This window comes from Thunnus albacares, chromosome 8 (assembly GCF_914725855.1).
Source record: "Thunnus albacares chromosome 8, fThuAlb1.1, whole genome shotgun sequence".
Taxonomy (NCBI): domain Eukaryota; kingdom Metazoa; phylum Chordata; class Actinopteri; order Scombriformes; family Scombridae; genus Thunnus; species Thunnus albacares.
Window position 1 is genome coordinate 22,445,619 of NC_058113.1, and position 22,327 is coordinate 22,467,945.

At 39.8% G+C, this 22,327-nt stretch overlaps 2 protein-coding genes across 10 annotated transcripts in view; both read left to right on the forward strand.

The window, feature by feature from the left end:
- Positions 1–1,580: 1,580 nt before the first annotated feature.
- On the forward strand, positions 1,581–4,818 carry LOC122987162 (gastrula zinc finger protein XlCGF57.1). 2 transcript variants are annotated; one of them, XM_044358871.1, is made up of 3 exons: positions 1,581–1,722; positions 1,970–2,494; positions 3,001–4,818. In XM_044358871.1, exons 2-3 carry the CDS (start codon positions 2,029–2,031, stop codon positions 4,383–4,385), a joined length of 1,851 nt encoding a protein of 616 aa, XP_044214806.1. In that variant the 5' UTR covers positions 1,581–1,722; positions 1,970–2,028; the 3' UTR covers positions 4,386–4,818. The 2 variants fall into 2 exon arrangements, with proteins under 2 accessions (XP_044214806.1, XP_044214807.1); XM_044358872.1 differs by having other exon boundaries at positions 1,970–2,464.
- Positions 4,819–5,880: 1,062 nt separating this feature from the next.
- The window catches only part of erfl1 (Ets2 repressor factor like 1), a 94,755-nt gene continuing 78,308 nt past the window's right edge, over positions 5,881–22,327 (forward strand). For 3 of the 8 annotated variants that reach the window (XM_044358878.1, XM_044358873.1, XM_044358880.1), the window contains exons 1-2: positions 5,883–6,007; positions 8,342–9,218. The gene's annotated coding sequence lies outside the window, so the exon portion shown is untranslated. Of the gene's footprint in view, positions 6,008–8,341; positions 9,219–22,327 lie in introns of all 8 variants that reach the window. The other 5 variants (XM_044358882.1, XM_044358881.1, XM_044358874.1 and 2 more) reach the window with 4 other exon arrangements.

Genomic DNA, 22,327 nt, shown 5'->3' on the forward strand with positions numbered 1-22,327 from the left:
ATTTGCCTAAAAATAAAATTAAATTAAAGGACAGATTTTTCAAGTCTGTCTTAAAACAACAGTCATGTGCCCAATGATTAATTCCACCTGTTCATACTGACCATTAGAATATCCCTTCATAATACACTTACAATGTAAGTGACGGAAGCCAAAATCCACAAGCCTCCTTCTGTGCAAAAATGTATTTAAAAGTTTATCTTAAGCTGATATGAAACATCAGCTGTCCAAATTAGTCAAACCAAGTAGATATCTTTCAATGTTACATTCTTTCAGGACCAAAGTCCGTCTTTTTGTTACTATACTTCCACCACAGCTCAACAGGGAAACACTGTCTGAGGAAACACAAAGAGGGAATTTTATGCTAAAAAGACTGTAAATGTGGCAGACATCCATTTGATATGACTAACTTGGACTGCTGAAGCCTCATATAAGCTACAGATAAACTTTTAAATGCATTTTTGCACAGTGACTTTGTGGATTTTGGTCCCCATCACTTACACTGAAAGCTTATTTGGAGGGGATCTTTTAATAGCCAGTATGAACAGGAGGAATGATTACAGCGGAGAAAACCTCTTTTGGCATTCATAGGGCCACCATATGGGCTTGGGAACCTATCCTTTAATCTTGTATTTTGGAGTTAAGAGGTTTAGCTTGGTGGCTGTCCAAGATTTGAGCCACTTACAATTTCCAATAAATTAAAAGAACAAAAGATTTCAATTCAGCTATCACCTTATCCCTATAAAATGAGAGTTAAATATTATATATAAAGGCCTAATTAGTTAAGATATGGTTCATATAGGTTGTCTAAGGATGGTTTACTTTTGTTTCTGTTGCTTTAACTGCACAGGGTCTACGGAAGCCACAAGATGCAAGTGAGAAAAAAAAAAAAATCCTGTGATCCATTTTCTAAGTCTGACCTAAAAAAAAAAAAGTTACTTTTCTTTCACCTGTTTTCACAGATGAAAGAAAGTTTTGGCAGGTGATTTTTTGTTGTTGTTGTTTGTTTTGTTGTTTTATTTTTGTCAGGGTGATTTTCTAAGTGTTTGTCTTCATGTTTTCTTCTGGGTAAGTTTTCATTTTTCCATGCACTCTAAACACAAAGTACATACTGTATATTGTGTGTTAGCAAGTTATCTAACATTATTGTCATGTCTTTCTTTTGGCTAGAACTGTATTTTAACTGGCACTTAGATTGAATGTAGACATTAAAAGTCAGCTGGAAGAAAACATGAATGCTTTTAGTACTATTTAGAACATGGGGTAGTGGTACACTTCAGCCTCTTGTGGCCGAAATAAGTATTTATTACAACACTTGACAAACACTTAGAAAAATTATTCTGACAAAATTTTTAAAAATCATCTGACAAAACTTTGTTTTTACCTGTTTTCACAGATGAAAAAAATCAAGGAACATAGAAAGATTATCCTGACAAAACCTTTTTTTAAACCTGTTCTTAAGTCATAAACACAGGTGAGAATTTTTTTTTTAGATAGATCAGATTTAGAAAATGGATCACCAGATTTTTTTTCTCACTTGCTTTCAGGGCTTCCGTATCGGGCTGTGTGACCTCAACATCACTAATGTGAGCTGGTTGGCCAGACCAGAGGAAGTGTGGTGCAGCTCTTCCTGTGTTATTATCACTACACTATCATGTAGCCAGTTAGTAAACGGTAGCTCAAATATTTAAAAGCAGCTTTGGCTTAATCGCACACTTTACTAAGGTACGTCTTGTCTTTATAACAGGCAAATATTGAATGAGTAGCACTGACAGCTGCATGTAAACAGCCTGCAGCTGGTTAAATTATCACAGGGATAGCAGCTCGGCTAGGCTAATGCTGCCGTCAGTATAGCCTAGCTATGATGCTAACGTTAGCTGAGAGCAGGATGAGCAAACCGGAGTCTGTTATTTTTCTTGTTTGTTTTAATAATTCAGATTTCTAACATTGATTATCTATGTCTATCTTACAGCTTTAGCCCATAAATGTCTCCTCAGCTCACTAAATAGCCGAAATCCTAATGGTGACAACATGAAGTCTGCCAAGAAGAAATCTTTGCTAAACAAAGCAAAGAGAGGCGAGAAACAACACGACGCCGTCACAGTTAAAACTGAATATGAAGCACAGCTGGAGGGTGAGATGGAGGAAGACGTCAAGGAAGGTTACACTAATGGAGAAGGTCTCAACATCCAAATCAAAGAGGAACCACATTCACAGGAGATCGGTGAGGAGCACAGAGGAGGAGACGCATCAAGCTGTTTTGACACTAAGCCTGACACTGTGACATTCAGGCCAGATGTTCACCATCAACATGGACATGTAAAGGACGAGCCTGACTCAGACCATCAGCCAGAATATGAGTTCACTGCAGGGTATGAGGCGGCTGTCAAGGAGGAGTCGGACTCATGGATTAAAGAGGAGAGAGACTGTGAGCAGGAGGCAGAGGATGCAGGCAACATCCAGGAAGGTAATGGAGAGGAAGAGGAGGTCTGCACAGGTAGGAGTCACTAGTTTATGAAAACATACTAACCTAGGGTGTGATCTGTTTTTGTGTGTATTCACAAATAATATATATAATAAGTAACATTTTTATTACATTTTTTTTTTCAGATGTAGCCAATTTTCAACTTTAGAAAACATCTTTGTATAAGTGTAATAGAGTTTTACAGATGGACAGTATTTTTTGCATTGACATTTTTAGCCGCTAAGGTATTATTAAAAGTGTCAAATTTATCTTGAAAAGCATTTCCTTTTCTGCACCTGCATGTGTATTAACCATGAGCGTATCCTAATGTCAGACAGTAGGGGTGGGAATATTTTGGATATATTAGCTTAAAAAGGCATTTCTAGTACCTGCAATAGCTGTTTCTCATAATTTTGTTTCTCATAACTTTAAAATCAGTGCAATTTAGATTGTTGGCATAACTAAGAAAAGTAAAATCATAAATTCTTCCTTTTCTTAATGCACTCTGGTTTCTGTGTGTGTCCTCCTCTCTTACTTAGAGTCATCATCTGAGTTCTTTCCATGTCCTCACTGCACTGTCTCCTTTACTGACTTGGACTTCTTGGAGAAACATGTCAAATGGGTCCACCAGAAGCAGTATCTGGCTAAGCTGAAAAAATGCCTCTCAAGTCGCAATTTAAACCTCATCCCCAAACACACCTGCACTGTCTGCAGCAGCACCTTTAACTCTAAAGTACACCTTAGGGTCCATGTACAAGAAGTGCATCCTTCTGCCCCTCCTCGCAGGCTCCACCCCTGCCCAACCTGTGCGCGCAGCTTCCAGTACCTGAAGAATCTGAAAAATCACTGTCAGCGCTGGCACAACATGTCTGTGGTTACCAGAGGTGGGCATCTCAGCTGCGCAGACTGTGGGAAGAGTTTCAAAGCTACCTGGGGTCAAGGGCCTCATATGTGTCATGAACCGGATAACACAGAATCTGAGGATAAGCCTATCTGTCTGGATATTGGTGTGCAGTGTCCAGAATGTGGCAAAAAGGTGCGCACACCTCAAAGCTTGGAGGATCACATGCGTACCCACACAGGTGATCGGCCATTCGTCTGCAAGGATTGTGGCCGGAGGTTCGTGGAGCGCAGTGGTTGGCGTCAACACATGAAAATACACACAGGGGAGAAGCCGTACAAATGTCAAGTGTGTGGAAAGGCCTTTCTACGGTCACACCACCTCAAGTGCCACTTAACCACACACTCCGGCAAGAAGGAATATTCTTGTTCTGAATGTGGAAAGGAGTTTGGTTTTAAGTCAAGTCTAGATCTCCACCTGAGGACCCATTCCAGTGAGAAACCCTTTCACTGCAATGTGTGCGGGAAGAACTTTAACACTCGGAGGAACCTGAGGCTTCACACCAAACTCCACACCGATGAAAAAGCTCATCAGTGTGGGGACTGTGGGCTGAAGATCGGAGATCTTGGGGCTTTGAAAATACACCTGCGGACGCACACCGGCGAAAGACCATACCACTGCACAGTCTGTGGCAACAGGTTCATTCGCCTTGCGCATCTGCGAAATCACCAGCGCACCCACACTGGTGAGAGACCCTACAAATGCACTGAATGTGACAAGAGTTTCACTCAATCCGGCGACCTGGTGAAGCATAAGAGGATACACTCTGGTGAAAAGCCCTTTGAATGCCCAGACTGCCACCGCCGTTACACCTCCTCCGGCGATCTAGGCAAACACCGGAGGAGTCACACTAACCTGCGTCCCTACACGTGTCAAGAATGTGGAAAGAGCTTCCGTTTGTCAGGCCACTTGAAAACTCACATGTTAACTCACACAGGGGAGAAGCCATATTCCTGCCCCAACTGCCTTCGCAGGTTTGCTCGTTCTCACCACCTTTCGGGTCACGTGGCCAAATGTCGCTGAGCCTTCTAGAGAGGGTTGTAAATAAGCTAGGTCTCACTTTAAAGTGGTAATTATGGAATCTGTATGCAGTCTCTACTACTAGATTTTTTTAATGAAAGCGTTCAAGTCAAAACTCACATCTGTAAATAATTATTTATATGAACTGTATGTTACACTCTTGACTCTGATGACTGTTTTAACTTATTATGAAAACTGAATTGAACTCATGACTCACGTTTATTGTTGTTGCATGGAACTTTATTGATGCACTATTCCAGGCCATTATGATTTTTGGCCAGGATAGTTTTGTAAAACACTATTTTAATGGAGTACTGAGGACGTGATATGGAGGTGGAGTTCAATGGGACATGCAGATAATGGATTGGTTTGACTCCACCGATTAAAAGCTGTATTATTTGTAAAAATGTAATAAATTATTTGGTGAATGCATGAACACTGTGTGTGATGCAAGTGTGTGTTGTCACTGTGAGAAGCCTAATTATTTGAAGCATTTGTGCTAAATAACCACAATAGGGATGGCCGTATATCACCTAAAATTGAAAAATTGTCTCATAAAAATGGTAATAACACAATCAACAAGCTGTCTTTTTAACTGTGTGGGACAGAAGAACTGTGGGAATTTACATATTTAAACAGCTATGCTGTTTCTTGAAACAGTCTGCAGATGAGAGATGAGGATTTTCCCCTTTCAATTAAATGTGTGAAACTTTTTCCTTTTTTACTGGGAGAGCAAGTGGTTTTTAGTTCTTCCAGCCATAGATTTAACTTATTAGACTCACTCATTCTGCTTTTAATTGGCTGACTATCTTGCCTATAATGAGAAACTGTATAGCAACTGTAACCATATTGCAAAGTTTTTCAACTTTGGAGCTAGGAGTTGATCAGTATTTGTTTGACACCTTTTAATAGACAATAAATATGTTTAAAATGTATCATACTACAGGGAGCTCTCTTTTCGTTCTTGGAAATAGACTACTTCTACTTGACATACTGAAAAAAATCACAACTTTGTAATTGCTGGAGTTATAAAGTATTATTTTGTATTAATTGTGAAGCACTTTGTAACACTGTTTTGAAAGGTGCTATATAAATAAAGGTTATTGTTATTATTAGAAGTGCTTTGATCTAAATACAACCATTTAACACCCTCCCAATGACAATATCTGTGCCGTCTTTCAATCAATCCACAATTTTCACAAACAATCAATAATATTAACCTCATGGTGGCGCTAGAGGTAAAGTCAGTTGATAGGTTTCCTCCTCTGGAGAGGATGAACGTCTGTACAGAATTTCATGATAATCCATCCAATAGTTGTTGAGATATTTTAGTTCTACAGTGGTTGTAAAACAGCTCAAACATTGGGACCTTTAAGTTTGAGGGTTTCCACGCTGGTCTGTTTATTTACACTGGAGTGAGCTGAACGTTGGTTTGTAACTCGGGGTGTCCCGGCTGGGTGGATCACCTTTTCATTAGCACTGCCTTAAACGTGGAAGCTCCGCACGGGAGGTGCAGCCAGGTGCTGAAAACGTGCCTACCTTTACTTTTAGAGGGCAGAACACGCACGTGAAACTTGCTGCACTCTCATTCATGTTGTAGGATTTGTCTGTCGCCGAGAATTCAGGTAAATGATTCGTGATACCTCAAAATGTGAGCTTGTTTGAGCCGCAAAACAAAAAAAAAGTTTTGGCTTGAGATACACAATATGTCTTGAACAGTGGCAGACACACACAGGCTAGACCATACTAGCTGTTAACGCTGATACAAGAGTGGGACTGACCGCAAAGAAGCTAGCGCTAACTAAGCTAACAACAAAACTTGTATGTCTGTTGTTTTGTCATTTAACTAGTATTTTTACAAGCTTAGTTTAAATGTAGAACGGGTTAAAGTAAAGTGGAGCTTTTTGGGGCTAAGTTCGGTGTGGTTGAGCAGTCAAAGGTTCAACTGAACTGCAGTGAAAGGGTGTTTTAAAGTTAACTAAACTCTGTCCAACATTTTCGGTTCAAGAAACGCTACATAACGATGATGTTGTAAAATAGGTTTTCTCTATCTCTGAGCAAATGATACAGTCCATCATCGGTACCATCATTAACATCAAATAACACACACAATTTAATATCACTTTCTTTTAAATCTGTTTTTTTTTTCTGTTCAGAAAAAAAAAATAATTTAGAGTGTCGTCCTCTCAATCAGACGAATTTACATAAAACTGCTTTTACAAAGGAACAAAATATATATACAATACCAGTTAAAATTTTGGACACACTTTCTCATGCAAGGTTAATTTGCATGTATAATTCACATGATTTACTGACAAACAAGTCAAAAGCTGTGTCCCAGAAAACAGTCAGTAGGCATATTAAAAACATTTTGCTTTTGAATGTGTTGTTAATGGTTCACAATTTTTAAGGTCCGTCTTAAAACAATAGTCAGGTGCCCAAGTTAACATTGAAACAGGTTTTTTCACCAAAATCATGCATTTACAATGTAAGTGATGGGGGACAAAATCCACAAGCCTCCTCTGCGCAAAAACGTATTTAAAACGTTATCAGGAGCTAATATGAAACTTCAGCATCCAAATGAGTCAAATCAAGTAGATAACTTTCAACATTACAGTCTTTTTAGTGCCAAAATCCCTCTTTTTGTTACTATACTTCTGCAGCTCAACAGGGAAACACTGTCACATAAAGAAATGCAATTGTGTAAAAATGCATTTTTATACAATGTGACTGTGTGGACACAGCAGATTTTGGCACCCATCACTTACGCTGAAAGCACATTTTAGGGGGATCTTTTAATAGTCAGTATGAACAGGAGGAACGATTACAGCGAGGAAAACCTCTTTCCATGTTCATTTTGGCACCTGACTGTTGCTGAAAAACTGTGACCCTATCCTTTAATGTACACTATTCTCACAATGCAATGCACGGAGGAAATTGGGGAACTACTCACAGTGGGAAAAATATTATTACTAATTGTGGATGGTGGTAAAATAGCTCCAGGACCAAGAAAAATAGCTATTACATTTTTGGAAAAATATTTGTGTTGATGATGTGATGGTGCAAGTGTTGTATAATTTCATGTCAGTACAAAATGGATTTGTAGTAACTGCAAAAACAGTAAAGTTACTATGTTTGTGGGAATTTAGGGCTACAGGTAACAGTTTTTCTCATTATTGATTATTCTGTCAATTGTTTTCTCAATTAATTGATTATGGTCTATAAAATGTCAGAAAATGGTGACCGACAGTCTGTAACACAAACATATTCTGTTTACTATCATAGAAGACTAAATAAAACAGAAAATATTCACATTTAAGAAGCCAAAACAAGAGAAATTTAGATTTTTTCTTCTTAAAAAAGATGACAAAAGATTATTCAATTATCAAAATAGTTGGCGATTAATTTTCTGTCAATCAACTAATTGATTAATCGACTAATTGTTTAGGCTCTAGTGGAACTGGGACACTGCTTTGTATGTACTTGATTGATTGTGCATCACATAGTTACTGTAAATTGGCCTTTTTAGTTTGTTGTAAAATCAATAAGCCTCTTTCTGTCTGAAAAATTTAACTGAGGGGATGTGACACATTTAATTGCGTATTAATAAGACATTTACAGAAACAAAAAACATTCGGCATCATATGCGGCAAGATAAAGTTAAAACCTCAGATTCAGACATCTCTTGTGGTATTAAGGTGATTTCTACTAGACAGACACATCAACAGGGGATGGGCATTAAGCCTCAGGTTCTATGTCGCAGTAGTCCGGTTTAAGAAACTGATTTTTCAAGGCAACATAAGTATGAACTTGTCTTAAATTCTGATAATGTAATAAAACAGCAACAGCCTGAGGTGCACAAAACTGTAGTCAAACAGTGTAAATTATCTTACTTACTTTTCTACAGAGTAGCAAATGTTTGGCAAGTTTGAGTTGACTTCTTCCTCCTCTTTGCATAGATTTCCTCTACATTTGAAGGATGTAGACCCTGTACAGAGGAAGGCAGCTGGTAAGATGACCTACTCTGCCAAGACAGGGCATCAGCATCATCAAAAGACTGCAAACACTGTGGCAGGTAAGATGAAGAGCCACTCATTCAAAAGGGGAACAGGTCGCCCTAAAAAGACTGAAACCATACAAGGAGATGAGGAACAACTATTTTTGGCCAGCAGGATAATCTGTGCTCCCAAATCACCTGGCTGGCCCCAAAAACAATCTCAACAAAGTATAATTGACTGTCCCACTAACAAAAAGAGACAAGGGCATCCTAAAAAGGAAGCAAGACAAACTGAGAAGGGATATCCAAATAAGTCTACCAAAAGGGGACCTGGACAACCCAAAAAGACTACCTTACAGTCCAATGAGGGACATCTCCTTGTTGATAACATGATCAAGTCTGCTAAAAAGAGGACCAGGACGCCCTAAAAAGAAAGCATTACAAAGTGAGGGGGAATGTTCTCTGAAAAACAAAACAGAGTGTATCAAAAGGAGAGCTGGACGACCCAAAAAGAATATTTTACAACCCAATGAGAGACTCCCCTTTGTTCACAATATCATCAAGTCGGCAAAAAGAGGACAAGGACGCCCTAAAAACTGTACTGCACAAACCAGAGAAGAGTTGAAAAATGAGCCAGAGAGCAAGCTGGAATGATGTTAACTGTAAACAAGTGAAAGAGGAGCCAGCAGACCCTGAGACGAATGAAATCTGTCTTGTAACAAAGTTTGGGAATTGGGAATTTGAAGGCCTGGAGGCATTTGTTAAGGGAGAGAGTGAGCCAAGCTTAACTGGACACTGTGAGGAGACACCACAAGCTGAGACTGTTCAAAGCAACACAAGTAAGCCACCTCTCATTTAATCTTTACTAATCCTGCTCAGAGCAGTTAGATGCTCCACTGAAGACTGTTTAAGCTTAGTTTTTTCTCATTAAAATAATAATTCCATTGCCCAAACCAGTACAGATTTCTTTTGAGGATGCAACATTTGTTAAAAATTTCCATTATTTAAAACATGTTGATGTAATGACCTGCCTGTCATGTGCCTTTACCAAATGAGATTTAAGTTGACGAAAGGCTAAATGCTGGCAGATGAATAAGCAATTTCTGCTTTTTTCTTTCAAGTTTATGTGGTAATAAACAGTCAATCACTGCATACCTAAAGTTTAGAATATATATGGCTACAAGCCACATAGCTTTCTGCTGACCTGAAGTGAAGCCAGAGAAAATTTATAGACTGTTAGTTACCATCGATACTTGATCGATACTCCTGACAACAGTTAGTTCCATGCACATCACTTCCTAACCATACACAAATATACATAAGACTTAAAGTAAATCTGTTTGCTAGACAGATAGGTTTGGTTCCAGTGTCTTTAAAATTGTTCAGTGCAAAGTTGTTTTTATAGTGGAGATTCAACATGGACTGTGTGCATGTTGGTGATTTGATTTCCTTTCAGGTGATTTACTCAATTTTGAAAAGTTGTAATGAAGACTTAATGTCATGATTGCGAGAGGTAGAAGTCACAGTGGGGTCATGGACGTGGGTCAACTAAGCGTCACTGACCCTTTCATTATAATTAAAAACTTTTTTTTTCTGGGTGGTTGTTGCAACATGAAACAGAGTGCACACAGTGTTGCAACGTACTAGAAATCAGAGCTGAATTACTTTAAAATTATTCCCCCATCATGATGACTTCACCATCCCAAGGTTTTCATGTTTCATCCAAATAAAAACCAGGTAAGCAACTTTGCCCTGTTTTCCCGAATTGAAAAATGAACAGGACTTAATTAAATAGCCACGTACACTTCAACTGATATATGATACAAATTTTTGACACAGGTTTTATAGGTGACAGGTTTTGCACATCAGTATGGCTTTGATTACCTGAAAAACCTGAGGAATCACTGTCAGAGTTGGCACAACATGTCACACAGTTCATATCTTTGAGGAACACCTGAGATGCTAAAGCTGTAGGCGGAGTTTCCATAAGTCCTGGGGACACGGGCATCACAACTGTGTTGGTAGGAAAACCCAAACCAGAGTATACAAAGCCCAAATCTCTTGTAATAGGTGTTAATTGTCAGGAGTGTAGCAAGAAGTCTGTGGAATCACATGCTTCTACACACTTGTGAAAAGCCTCACGCCTGTAAAGAGTGTAGATAGCAGCACACTCCGTAAACATATGAACATACACACGGGATATCAGCCATATGAGTGCGGGGTGTGTGAGAAAAAATTCTCTGAGATGAGTATTGTGCATAAACACATGTTCATGCATACAGGTGAAACACCTTATGCCTGCTCCGAATGTGGGAAGACCTTTGCATTCAGGTCATCTTTGAGCAAACACAAACAGACTCATTTGCAATCAGTGGAGGGCTTTGTTGTTTTGGTAATTTGGTAAGAGCTTCAGCAGCAAAGATAAATTAAATTAAAGCTGCAAGCAGCGTTGAACGGGCCCTCGCGCCTCCGCGCACGTCAGGCCGCGACGCAATCAAAGGGCTTCTGTCACGGGCATGTAGATGTCTTCAGACCCAGGCTGTTTTCAGACAGTGCAAGAAGATAGAGATAGAGAGATAGAGAGATAAACATCACTTCCTTTGTCCACTGTCAGGTGTGTCGAGACAATAAGTAACTGCAGCTGGACACAGAAAAATACTCAAACACTTGATTGGAGAGTGTGAGCGAACCCACACCTTTTTGAACATTTTCTGCTTCCACATAGTTTTAGATACAAACTTCATTTGAACTTTAAATGAGTCACAAGACCTTGACCTACAAATCTTGAATTTACATGTGTTTTCTATCTTCTACTGTTTTTGAGATATTAGAGTTTGACTTTTAAAGTCTTTTCTTGCTCCTCCTGTGATTTTATAATGAGTGTGTATTGCGGAATGTTTGACAGCACTGAGGGAGTGACATCACCAGGAGCAGTTGGAGAGGAGGATTTTGAGTACATTTCTTGTGAAATCTCCTCATAAATCCCATTACTTTGGCTAAATCTTACATTAAAAATCATATTTTGTTTGTAACATCTTTTTTTCAGCACAGAGTCATAAGTCATGTATTAAAGTTTGAAGCAGATACCATTAACACCGTCAGAGGAGATAGCGTTTGTTCGGGCCAAAATTGAGAAAAAGTCTTATTTTGAAAGGCTAATTGCGCACTTTCTGTTGGATTTAGGTCAGGGGTGTCAGTGTATGATTTGTAGGTCTTGTTGAGACGGATAAGTCGGTTTTGGTTTGATCTCTCTATGACATCCCCACGGGCCGTGGCGGCCATTTTAGTTACATAGGTGGCGCTAGAGAGCACATTTTGGCACTTTGGGGGTTAATTTTTACATTTTGTCAATTTTTGCACCAGACCTGATGTGCGTGACAAATTTGGTGAGTTTTTGAGCATGTTTAGGGGGTCAAATTTAGGTCTGATGTCCCCTAATAATAAAGAAACAAACACATGAAATACAATAGTGCCTTTGCATCTTGGTGCTCAGGCCCTAAATATCACCAGAGGATCCACCAAAAGATGTGCCAATGTGGTGAATGTGGACTAAGGGTGGTCAGCTCGCAGGTGCTGAAGGTACATGTGCGACGTCATACGGGGGGAAAGGCCTTATCACTGTAATGTGTGCGACAAGAGATTCAAATGGCGGGACCACTTGTATAACCACCAGTGCACTAACACTGGTGAGAGGCCATACAAATGTGACCAGTGGGAAGCGAACTTCATGCAATCTAGAGACCTCTTCAAGCATAAGAGAAGACACTCTGGGGGAAAAACTCTTTTTGTGCACTGTTTGTAATCGGAGATTCATCTATAAGGATTCACTTAACACACACAGCGTGATCCACTCTGATGCACGTCCATGCAAGTGTGAGATGTGTGCAGAAACATTTCACCTGAAGTACAGCCTAAATGCTCACAGGAAGATCCATTCAGGAAAGAGGCAATTTCAGTGTCTTTAATGTGATGGTTACTTCAAACGTAGTGAACACTTGAAGATTCATCAAGGTGTTTTAATAGAAAATCATCAGTCAAACAGAAATCTTAATGATTTATACCTGGGGGTGGTGTATTCATCCTGGATTTATTGAAGTATCCATTGAGTAGAAATAAATGCAAGACTTTTTCACTATAGCATAGTTGAATGATAGTGTAACTAATTGAATAAGGCCACTGATAAACTTGATTTTTACATACACGTATACAGTGGTTGCAACAACAGCATCATTGTTTACATACTTGCTTATGTGCTTTGTGCATACTAGGAGGATTAAAATGTACATCCAGATCATTCCTGTATGACACCAGAATATCATTCTTATGAACTTCCGGTCTTGCTCTGTAAACATAAACCGCGACACTTATATTAGGCTATATTGTTGCCCTTGAGATCAAGGTAGTGGCAACATCATAAAGATTTCATCCCAGCTCATCTGGCATGCATATTTGTCACATGAAGTGGCATGAAGACATCATATAAACGCAGGCAGTTGCAGACAAGCTCTGAGTTTCTCTTTGAAACTTTATGGCATTGTTGTGGTCTGATGCTGACATTACTCTCTGTTACTGCCCCAACTGGGTGTTAATAACGCAATGTAGCCATGATGCGCACACAACACAGTTAAAAGCCAGTATATCAGGGGCCTAATGGAGAAGAAAGATGTACTTTAAACTATCATCATAACTACATTTCTTGTGACTTGGTACCTTCATTGCGAAGCAAAAGAAAAGAAATGTCATTGATAGTTCTGTAGCTGATTCTTTTTTTTTCCATATTGGTGCTTACTGTTTATACAGCATGATACACCACATATACCAAGACATATTTTGATAGCATGCACAGCATATACGAAAAACCATACTGTTCGATTTGTTGTTAGCGTACTAACTTCTGTCAGATTTGTTCACAGCATATCCTGAAACACAATTTTTATAATGATCTTTAACTATATAGATTTGTAAAATTGTACCCTGAAAAATGCTGCAATAAATAATACTAATAATATAGCCTACTAATAATGATTGTCTGAGTGTATGTGAAAGCACCGGGAAAATCTGCAAAAAGATAAACATCATACTAGCAAGGGACACTCAAAAGGGCTGTTATGCAGCAAAAAAATAATATACTATTTAAAATACAAAACAAACTTGGATTTTCCACATGAGAAAAGAAACCTCAGAGGCCGGTCATGAAATGTCTCAAAAGAAATTCCAAAACCAAATGCATGACAAAACTCTATGATGAGGAAAACACTATTTTTAAAATGCATGAAAAACAATAATAGAAGGAAGATTAATTGCCATTTCAGTGTTTGAGATTACCTTTGAAATGCGCTGTTTATCTCGCTGTCTCTCCTGCATTTTATCTCCTTTTTGGATCAGAATAGATATCTGCCTCTATAGGGCAGTCATCAGTGGAAAACCTTTCTCACACATTCATTTACACCCAGGATATGCATCACTAGGACAAGGGCCACAACCAAACCTGTCTCGGTCAATTCAGTGGGAATTGGTCTATTATTTTTATGTCCGCAATTACGAGGACAGAGCAGTAACTACGACTCCAGCACAGATAACAAAGATATATTTAGGAGTAAATAATATTGACTGTACCTTTGTTTAAAGCTGGAATCAATACTTCTTAAAGCGTGTCCATTTTTCATTTAGCCGCGTCATGTCTGTGCGGAGGAGGGGCAGAGAGATGAATGGGTGGATCTTCTAATTCCCCCTGTTGCAGTTATCATAATTGTTGAACAACCACGGTTTTTAAAGATCGGGCTCGAGGAGAGGCAGGCCACACAAAGAAAGTTAATAGATTTGGAAAATTGAGATAGATTGCACAGCAGCCGTTTTTGGAATGTTCCATCGGTGTGGCAGGCAGATGGACAAATATGATCCGGGGATGTGGAGGGGGGGGGATGCTGCAGCACACAAACACAGGGCAACAGAGAAAGCATCTCGACAAATAAAGGTGTTACTGTTTACCCTTCCTGTGTAGTGTAGTGTAGTGTAGTGTAGTGTAGTGTAGTGTGTGTGTGTGTGTGTGTGTGTCTCATCGTCTGGTGGGTGATAGCCGGATACATCACAGTTTGAGGCCTACATCAGCTTTAGAGCAGATGAGTCGGCTGATGAATTCTCTCTGTAAGGCCGCATCGAAACAGCAGTAGTTCCTCTGTTGAGGCACCAGGGGGAAATGGATAGCTGTGGAAAGGATGCTTCAGGGAATAGGCGAGCTAAGGAAATGTCTGTGGCTCAGAAGTTTGGGCCATTTGTTAGAACTATGAGAAGGAATACGCCTGTGGTCAACATTGCATATAGAAATATAGATTTTTTTTGTGTAAAGCAGCATCCTACCTCCTCCTCCATCAGAGACAGTATTGTTCCATCTGATAGTGCTCCCTGTTTAAGACCTCTGACCCTGTCATTTGTCTGGTGAAGATGGCTTTTAGAACCTCTAAAGGATATTTTACAGCAGTGATTTATCCAGAGGGGCCTATATTTGTTTCCATCCGTTTTGATATCGGTCATTGTTTTCACATTTGATGCATTTAGGCTTTTCTGTGCTCCTCTGAAATCTTTCTCATATCCAATTTTTGCCTTTCCCGTGTCCAATTTTCCCTAATATTCAGATGATTATGGCATGATGCTTTCCTTCCCTCCTTTCAGCATTCGGTTCTTTTCCCGCTCCCATTTTCACCTGATTCTCTTTCACTCTCCTTCTTAGATTCTGACATATGGCTACATGATATGAATGTTTTCAATTACATTATGTTTCATCAGCGCAGATATAGATACACGACGATGGCTGAGAGTCTACTGCAAATCATCAACAAATCAAAACATAAAACTGTACATTTATTTAGCCTTCCCAAAGCCAAATGGCAAAAACATTTTCAATCTGCCCCCCTTGACAGACAGTTGGTAGTGTTTTAGGTTGCCGTCTGAGAATTGAATTACCCCATATTGAATCTTATAAAAGTCCAGTTGAGAGGATTTTCTTTTGTGATGTAATTTGAGCTATCCAATTTTCCTTGTATTTACTGTCTATATTTTTGTCAATTTGGCAGAGGAACATATTGTGTGCTTTGGCGCTGGGTGTCACTGGTGTCGTCACGCTACAGTGGTTTTGGTGTTGGCTGGCCTCCGAGGTCAGTGTGTGGGAAGAGATGGTGGCTCTGCAGGGCTTTGCGATGGCTCTTGGCCTGTCCCTTTGGGCTCCGGCAGGCCCACATCCATTCCTCTCATTCATGAAGGGGTCAACACACGGGTCAAAACACACCGTTTGACTCCCCGCAACACACTGGTGCACGTGGGCGTAGATGAAACCACATATTTTGTGGACCTTTGGTAAGCTGCAGCTGGTAGCGGCTCTTACTTCTCTCCCTCTCAAGTCCAAATGTGCCTAAAAGCATGGCTCACACAAAGGAAAGAGAGAGAAAACGCCATTAAATTGTGTTGCATTGAGTGCTGAGAATGGGCTGCTGAGTTACACATAAAGGGATGGAAAGACGCTATTTCTTCCCTTTTAGTATCACCACACTGACAGGTTGTTCAAGAGGTAAGGAAGATTTCTCTCTCCCTCAACCACCTCTAATGCTAGCATTGAGAAACTATGTAGGTTCAGAATAACGTGTTCTCCACCAAGCCAGCTGCTATCGTGGTAAATGCTGGTCTCTTGACCACGGCCTCCCTCCTCCTCTCATCCTGCTGTAACCTCTTGCTCTCTCTGTCTCTTTAGTGGAGGGATAGAGATGTGGAAGGCGAGAGAGACTGACAGTGTGCGCTCCCCTGCTCAGTAAATATGAACTGCACCCAGCAGACAGACTCATTCATCACAGGGGAAAGAGGGGGGAAAAGGGGGTGTAGAGGCAGGGTGGAGGGATACAGAAAGGACTAAGAGAAATGTCCAAAAGACAGAGAGAGGGAGGGAGGACGAGGAGGAAGAAGAGAAGTGGGAGGAATAGGAAGCAGATGGAAAGAGGATGAGAGAAAGGAAAATGTTCTGGGTGAGATGAGTGGGAGAAAGAGATAACAGGCTGAAAAGGGGGAGAGAAGCCAGGATGATTGAAGGATAAATAAAGGATAGCGGATGTGCATGAGGAGGCGAAACCTCAAGCATGGGAGACCTGATGAAATATAGGAAGACATTTTATATCTCATTATCAAGAGATCTTGTGTTGTGATCACTGCCTTTAAGCAGCTTGTTATGAGAGTGAGATCAGTTTTGCTGCCCTACAGTCAAGCAGCTCATTCCTCACTGAGACTTGTTGCTTCTCACATTTTGACCTTGAATATGTAGTCTGTGATATGTGAGTGATCTGGAGAAGGTCGTGCTGCATCACTGCGCCCAGTTTGAGTGTAAGTGCAAGTTAGAGATGAGATGAGATTTTAAAAAATGTAATAGCTTCCTTTACTTAAATTATCATGAAATAATGCATTAATAAATACAAATACATTTTCTTCCTGTCAGCATGAAAAGACTAAAAGCATCAATGTGTTGGTCCATCTCTCAAACTTTTATCTTCCTAGTGTGTCTGTGGCTATCAGTGCCAACTCCACTGGTTCCTACTGAAGATGTAAATCCCTAAAGATGGGTTATAATATTACCTGTTTTTCAAAAAGGGTCAATCGTTTCCTAAAACAGCTTGATACTGCAGTTTTAGCAAACACTACTCACACAGAAGTAAATACTACATTTGTTCGGGGACTATTTTCAGCCACTGATTCAGTGTGTTAGCAACTATTTACAGCACCAAAATGTGTATGGGATTGACTTAAAATAAACAACAGTGCTGACCGTAGCCATCGTGATGACCCAGCGCAATGGTGGGAATCGATATGTTTTTAATAGTTTTTAGAAAATGATGAAGGTCTATGCCAAAGAGGAATAAGATACAGCATCAATTCACTGTGATGCTTTTTGTTTTTTGGGATTTGTTGATAATAAGAAAAACATAATATTTCCAGAATGATTCTTTAATTATGTATATTTAAAAATATCAGTATAAACATAACACTATACAAGGAATTCAAGAGTAATTATGTAAACATTTTGAAACAAAATAATTTTAGCAAAACACAAGAGTTTCTCAGAAAATGAAGAGGTTTGTGTTACTTCTACAATGAAAAAATTGTTAATGTTTTAACTGTTTTCTGGGCCCTTTCAGTTTTTTTTAACCGATTTTCACAGAAAGATTCCTGATTTTTATTTTTGTTTTATTTATTTTTTTTAGGAAGCAGATTGGGTTACAGCTCCAATGTGTTATATTGGATTAAATTTCTGACTTTGAACTTCCAGTGGTAGTATTAAAAACAAAGCTCTGGCAGGCAGCAATGCACAAGATAATATTTGATTATAGAGAGACATACAGTAGTTACTGTATATTGATTATTGGCTCACTCTGAGTGGCAAGCAAATCAGTTTATCTTTTGATGCTCGGTGGAAGAGATTTGTCACTGAGATGAGCAATAATAGTGCAATTGTACATTCTTTGAGCCACTATGTACTTTTACATACTGTCACTCCATTGCTCTATGTACATTATATTTGGACACAAATGAAAATGATCTCTACTTGTGCCCAGTTTTGCCCCGTTAAGTACTTTGCTACAAATATGTCTTGTTATGAGTGTCCTTTACAAGTCAAGTCATCATGTACAAGTGACCCACTGATTTATTTTACTGAAAGTCTGAATGTTCATAATACATGCCACACCAAATGCAAGTAGATAAAAAAAAACAACAAAATATTCCTCTGAAATCCCAGTGTCCTGTGCCCTTTCCGGTCCATGTCCTCGATTTCCAACAACTTCCCCCTCTTCACTCCCACCAAAACCACCTCCTCTCCATCTTTTTCTACTCTGCAGAAAGACAGGAGAGAGGGAAGATGATGTGTGACAGATGCCATATTTCGACTTTCTGTCAGAGAGATTAATATTGACACAGTGTGTTTCTTACCAGGGGCTTGTTGACTGTGTGTGTTGGGCTTTGATTTCATTATCCTCTGCTCAGCCACTTTTTTCTTAAGAATCAGACAATAACAGATGTGGTGACTGAAATAGAGACACTGATATTGGAGGGGCTGAGTGAACAAGTCATATTGCCGGGTGGGTCGGCCATCAGTCCTGTTTGCTGTGGAAGTGTAAACCCCCAGAGGATACCCAGAGCACAGAGACCCTTCAGTTTTATCAACCCTTTCAATTCAACAATGGCAAGGCCCGTAAGCTGCTGTAAATATTATTGCAGTCGTCACCACACATATCCGAAAATATGCATTAGTTAGAACTCAGCAATATATTGATATAATAATGTGATAAGAGACAAGTGGTAGAAAGCAACCAAGTACATTGTCTAAGTACAATGCGAGGCTACTTGACATGATTATTTTCATTTCTTTGTATGGTAGAGTTCAGAAGCAAATATTCTTTCAACTCCACTACCTTTATTTCACAGATATAGTTACTACTTTGTGCATTAAGTCTTTAAAAACTTATTTGAGAATATCAAATATGATGCATTGCTATACGATGTATTTAAAAGTTTAAAAAAAAACATCTGCTAGAAATCAGATATATCTGCCTATAGACTTTTTTTTTTTTTTTTTACATAAACACAAATAAGCATTTTTGATCATTAAGGATCCTTTAAATTTGTTTTTTTTTTTAAGTTCTATGACTAAGATACAAACTGAGCGAGACATTTTACAGTTAAAAATATACTTATCAATACTCTCATGGACGAACAATGTACTGGCATCAGTGTTTCGATATTGAATGTGTCCCTGGCATAACTAATTCTTGTCAGTCAACATACACTGATACGGTTATATCTGCAAGCTAATAAGCTAATATCAGTTGATATACTGGTCTATCTCTAATATGAAATAGCTCAAATCAACTCCACCTCGACCAGGTACAACATTAAAATACTGTTTAAACATTAATGCAACAGAAATAATAATCTAATCACATGCTCAAATATATAATAGCCCTTCTGCTTTGACAATGAGTACTAAGTAAATATTTCTGATGTGGTGCAATTTTAAATGCAAGACCTCTTTTGTAATGGAGTATTTTCATAATGTGTTTGTACCTCTTTTACTTCAATAAAGTATGTGAATACTTCTTTTAGCAGACTCTGTTGAATTTGGTCATTATACTTTTGACATTATTAACATTGACTTTTTGTTGTCTCAAAGGCTGCATTACAGTTAAGTGATGCAATAGTTGAAAAACATGGATGAATCTTTCGAGAATGACGTAATTCACAGGTCAGAAATATTTCCGTCTGGCCCCGTGGTCCAGCTTGTGTGGTTTGGAATCAGCCAGGGAAGTGTTTGTGTCAGGTGAAGATTTACTCTTCAGTCCGGTGTTCATATGTTGTTACCTTCCTTCTTTCCTCTCCCTCTTCATCTTCTTTCCCTGTCTAATACTGTTATTGTCTTAGAGGCCTGTTATATTACATGAGTATGTAAGAAACTCAATCAAGTTCAGTCAAATGTAACTTCTTCGTTGATGTGAGCAATCTACAAGTGGCTTCATGTCTCCGGGCCAAAGCTCACCGTCCATCATCTCTAACTTGTAAGCCTCTGAGAACTTTCTGACGATTATCGAAACATTTCTGAGGTAGATACAAAAGATGGATCCTACAGCTTCCTGATTTTGTAATTTCAAAGCGTGGGGCTTGCTGTTAGTGGGAGAATAAAATCAATAGGCCTCCCTGGAGAGGTGTAGGTACAGGCTTGTAGTCCTATGATATGAGAGAGGATCTGAAACAGGAAACACAGCTGAAGGAGGAGGAAATGGGGAGGAGCAAAACAGCTTCAGCAAATAAACAAATAGAAAGCAAAGCAGGAGAGATAATGCAAGAAGGAGACAAGAGACCGATGGGGGAAACAGTTGTCGCCAGAGACTTTTATTGACTTTTTCCCCCCTCCTCTGTCCACGTGACTACCAGATAAATTCACACACAGACAGAGAGAGAGAGAGAAGGGTAGTGAGGAGAGAGAGAGAGAAATGAGAAAATAAATTACTCTGGAAAGATATGACGATAGGCTACACGCGGCTTTAAATCTAAAAGGGAATTCGCGACACACTCGACCAATTTGTCACTGTGCTTTTTGCCTCTTTTCATTTCTTTTTTGGTACTCCCCCCCTACTATTATTTTTCACCCCCTCAATACCCCGATGCCCCTAATTTACCCCACTTCTCCCATGTAGGCCTGTCCAATTCTTCTTCACTCCGTGTTTTCCAAATCTATTCCTCAGGATCTACACATTGTGCAGGTGTCGTGGCGTTGTCATGTGAGGATATAGGATCTCTCTTTCTTTTCTCTCCTTCTCTTTCTTTTTAACCTACCTGATCCAGTCATAAAAGGTGTTTCCCCGCACGTCCAACTCTTTATGTGTCTGTAATTTATGACAAACCCATAAATCCATCCACCTGAGCTGCTTTTTTTCCAATAGGTTTCCCTTCATCAGTAACTACAATCAGATATCAGATCTGTGCCTCCTCCTCCTCCTCTTCTTTCTTCTCCTCCTCCTCCTCCTCCTCTGCAAACATGGGTCTATCAAAATCTGAGAGAAAGGAGGAAATGAGATGCATTGTAAAAAAAGAATGAGCAGGCCCACGGTAAAGGATGGCTGGAAAAGAGGTGGAAGAATGGAATGGAAAAGAGAAAAGAAAGAAAACGCAGACTTAAAGTATACCCCCCTCTCTTTTATTTAATTTAGACGCCAGGCGAAAATCGATCCTGCCATTCGATACGCAATCCGAATCAAGGCGAATTAAGCGGGCGGAAATTAACTCTGAAAATATTTTTGATGGAGTGGCTTGTAGTCTCTCGGCCAAATGGACTGCAAAGTGGAACAAATGACAGGGGCCTAGTGGTGGAGACAGCGCCGCTCCATCTTCCATTAGGCCGTAATGGGATAGGTCCAGCCCCCTAGCTCGACTCGGCTGCATTAATCAAAACAGCCGCTATATGAAGATTTATGGTTCTCCACTCCAGCGAAGCCGGAGCCGGAGCCAGTTCTCGGTGTGTATGTTTGAAGGAGGGGGTCGGGAGTCTCTCTCCCTCTCTCTCACTCTCTCTCCCTCTCCCTCACCCTCTCTCCATCCATCCTATAGACTTTGCCCCTAGTGTGGGCCTATACACAACATGCGTGTCGCGCCTTGACGCACACACACACGCACCTTTAATCCAGAGACTGTGTAATCGCATCTTGTCATTTTTTGTCAACAGGCGTGTCAAGCCCTGATTCTTTTGTTGACTCTATAATATACCTGTAATAGCCGGTCTATATGCATATGAGCATACTTAATCAAACATTATGTTAAGTGATGTGGTGGGAAATAAAAAAAGGCTCCAGATGACCTTCAGACGGCTTAATCATAAACAAAAAGACATTTAAAAAGGCATCACATTTTCTTCCTTTAAAGATCTGTGTTATGTATAATTACATCTCCATGTGTTTGATGCCTCATAAAGATTTAAATCGTCAATCAGCTCATCTCCAAATCACAATGATGTGCGGTTTGCCTTCCACACAACCCTGATTAGGTGTTTTGATTTGTTGTTTAGCAGTTTTTCAGTGTTTTCAGGGGCTTTCCTGAGCAACTTCTCCCCTCTGAATCTTCCTGGCTGTATGGTTTGCCCGTTGTCACCTCTTACCCATCCAACATAACAAACAGCAGACAAACAAAATGGGCATCCTCTGGCGTTCAGTAGTGAGACTTTAGATTACAGCCGGTATTGCAGCAGCTCCTCTCTCCACGGCAGCCTATTAGGAGCATATAGCCCGGTGAGCAGGCCACTGCTGTGACGAGCCAAAGGGACAGACAGGGGGAGACAGTGTGACGGAGAAGAGTGTGGCGGCTCAAGTAGATTGGAGCTGGGATCCATCCAAAAAACTTCAGCCAAGTTTTGATGAGATGAGACTGATCG

What these genes read in the sequence shown, in the direction of transcription:
- LOC122987162 (XM_044358871.1), top strand. Translation starts at nt 2,029, where the DNA reads ATGAAGTCTGCCAAGAAGAAATCTTTGCTAAACAAAGCAAAGAGAGGC. An exon ending in GGAAGAGGAGGTCTGCACAG is followed by an intron (nt 2,495 to 3,000) that starts GTAGGAGTCACT and finishes TCTCTTACTTAG; the next exon opens with AGTCATCATCTGAGTTCTTT.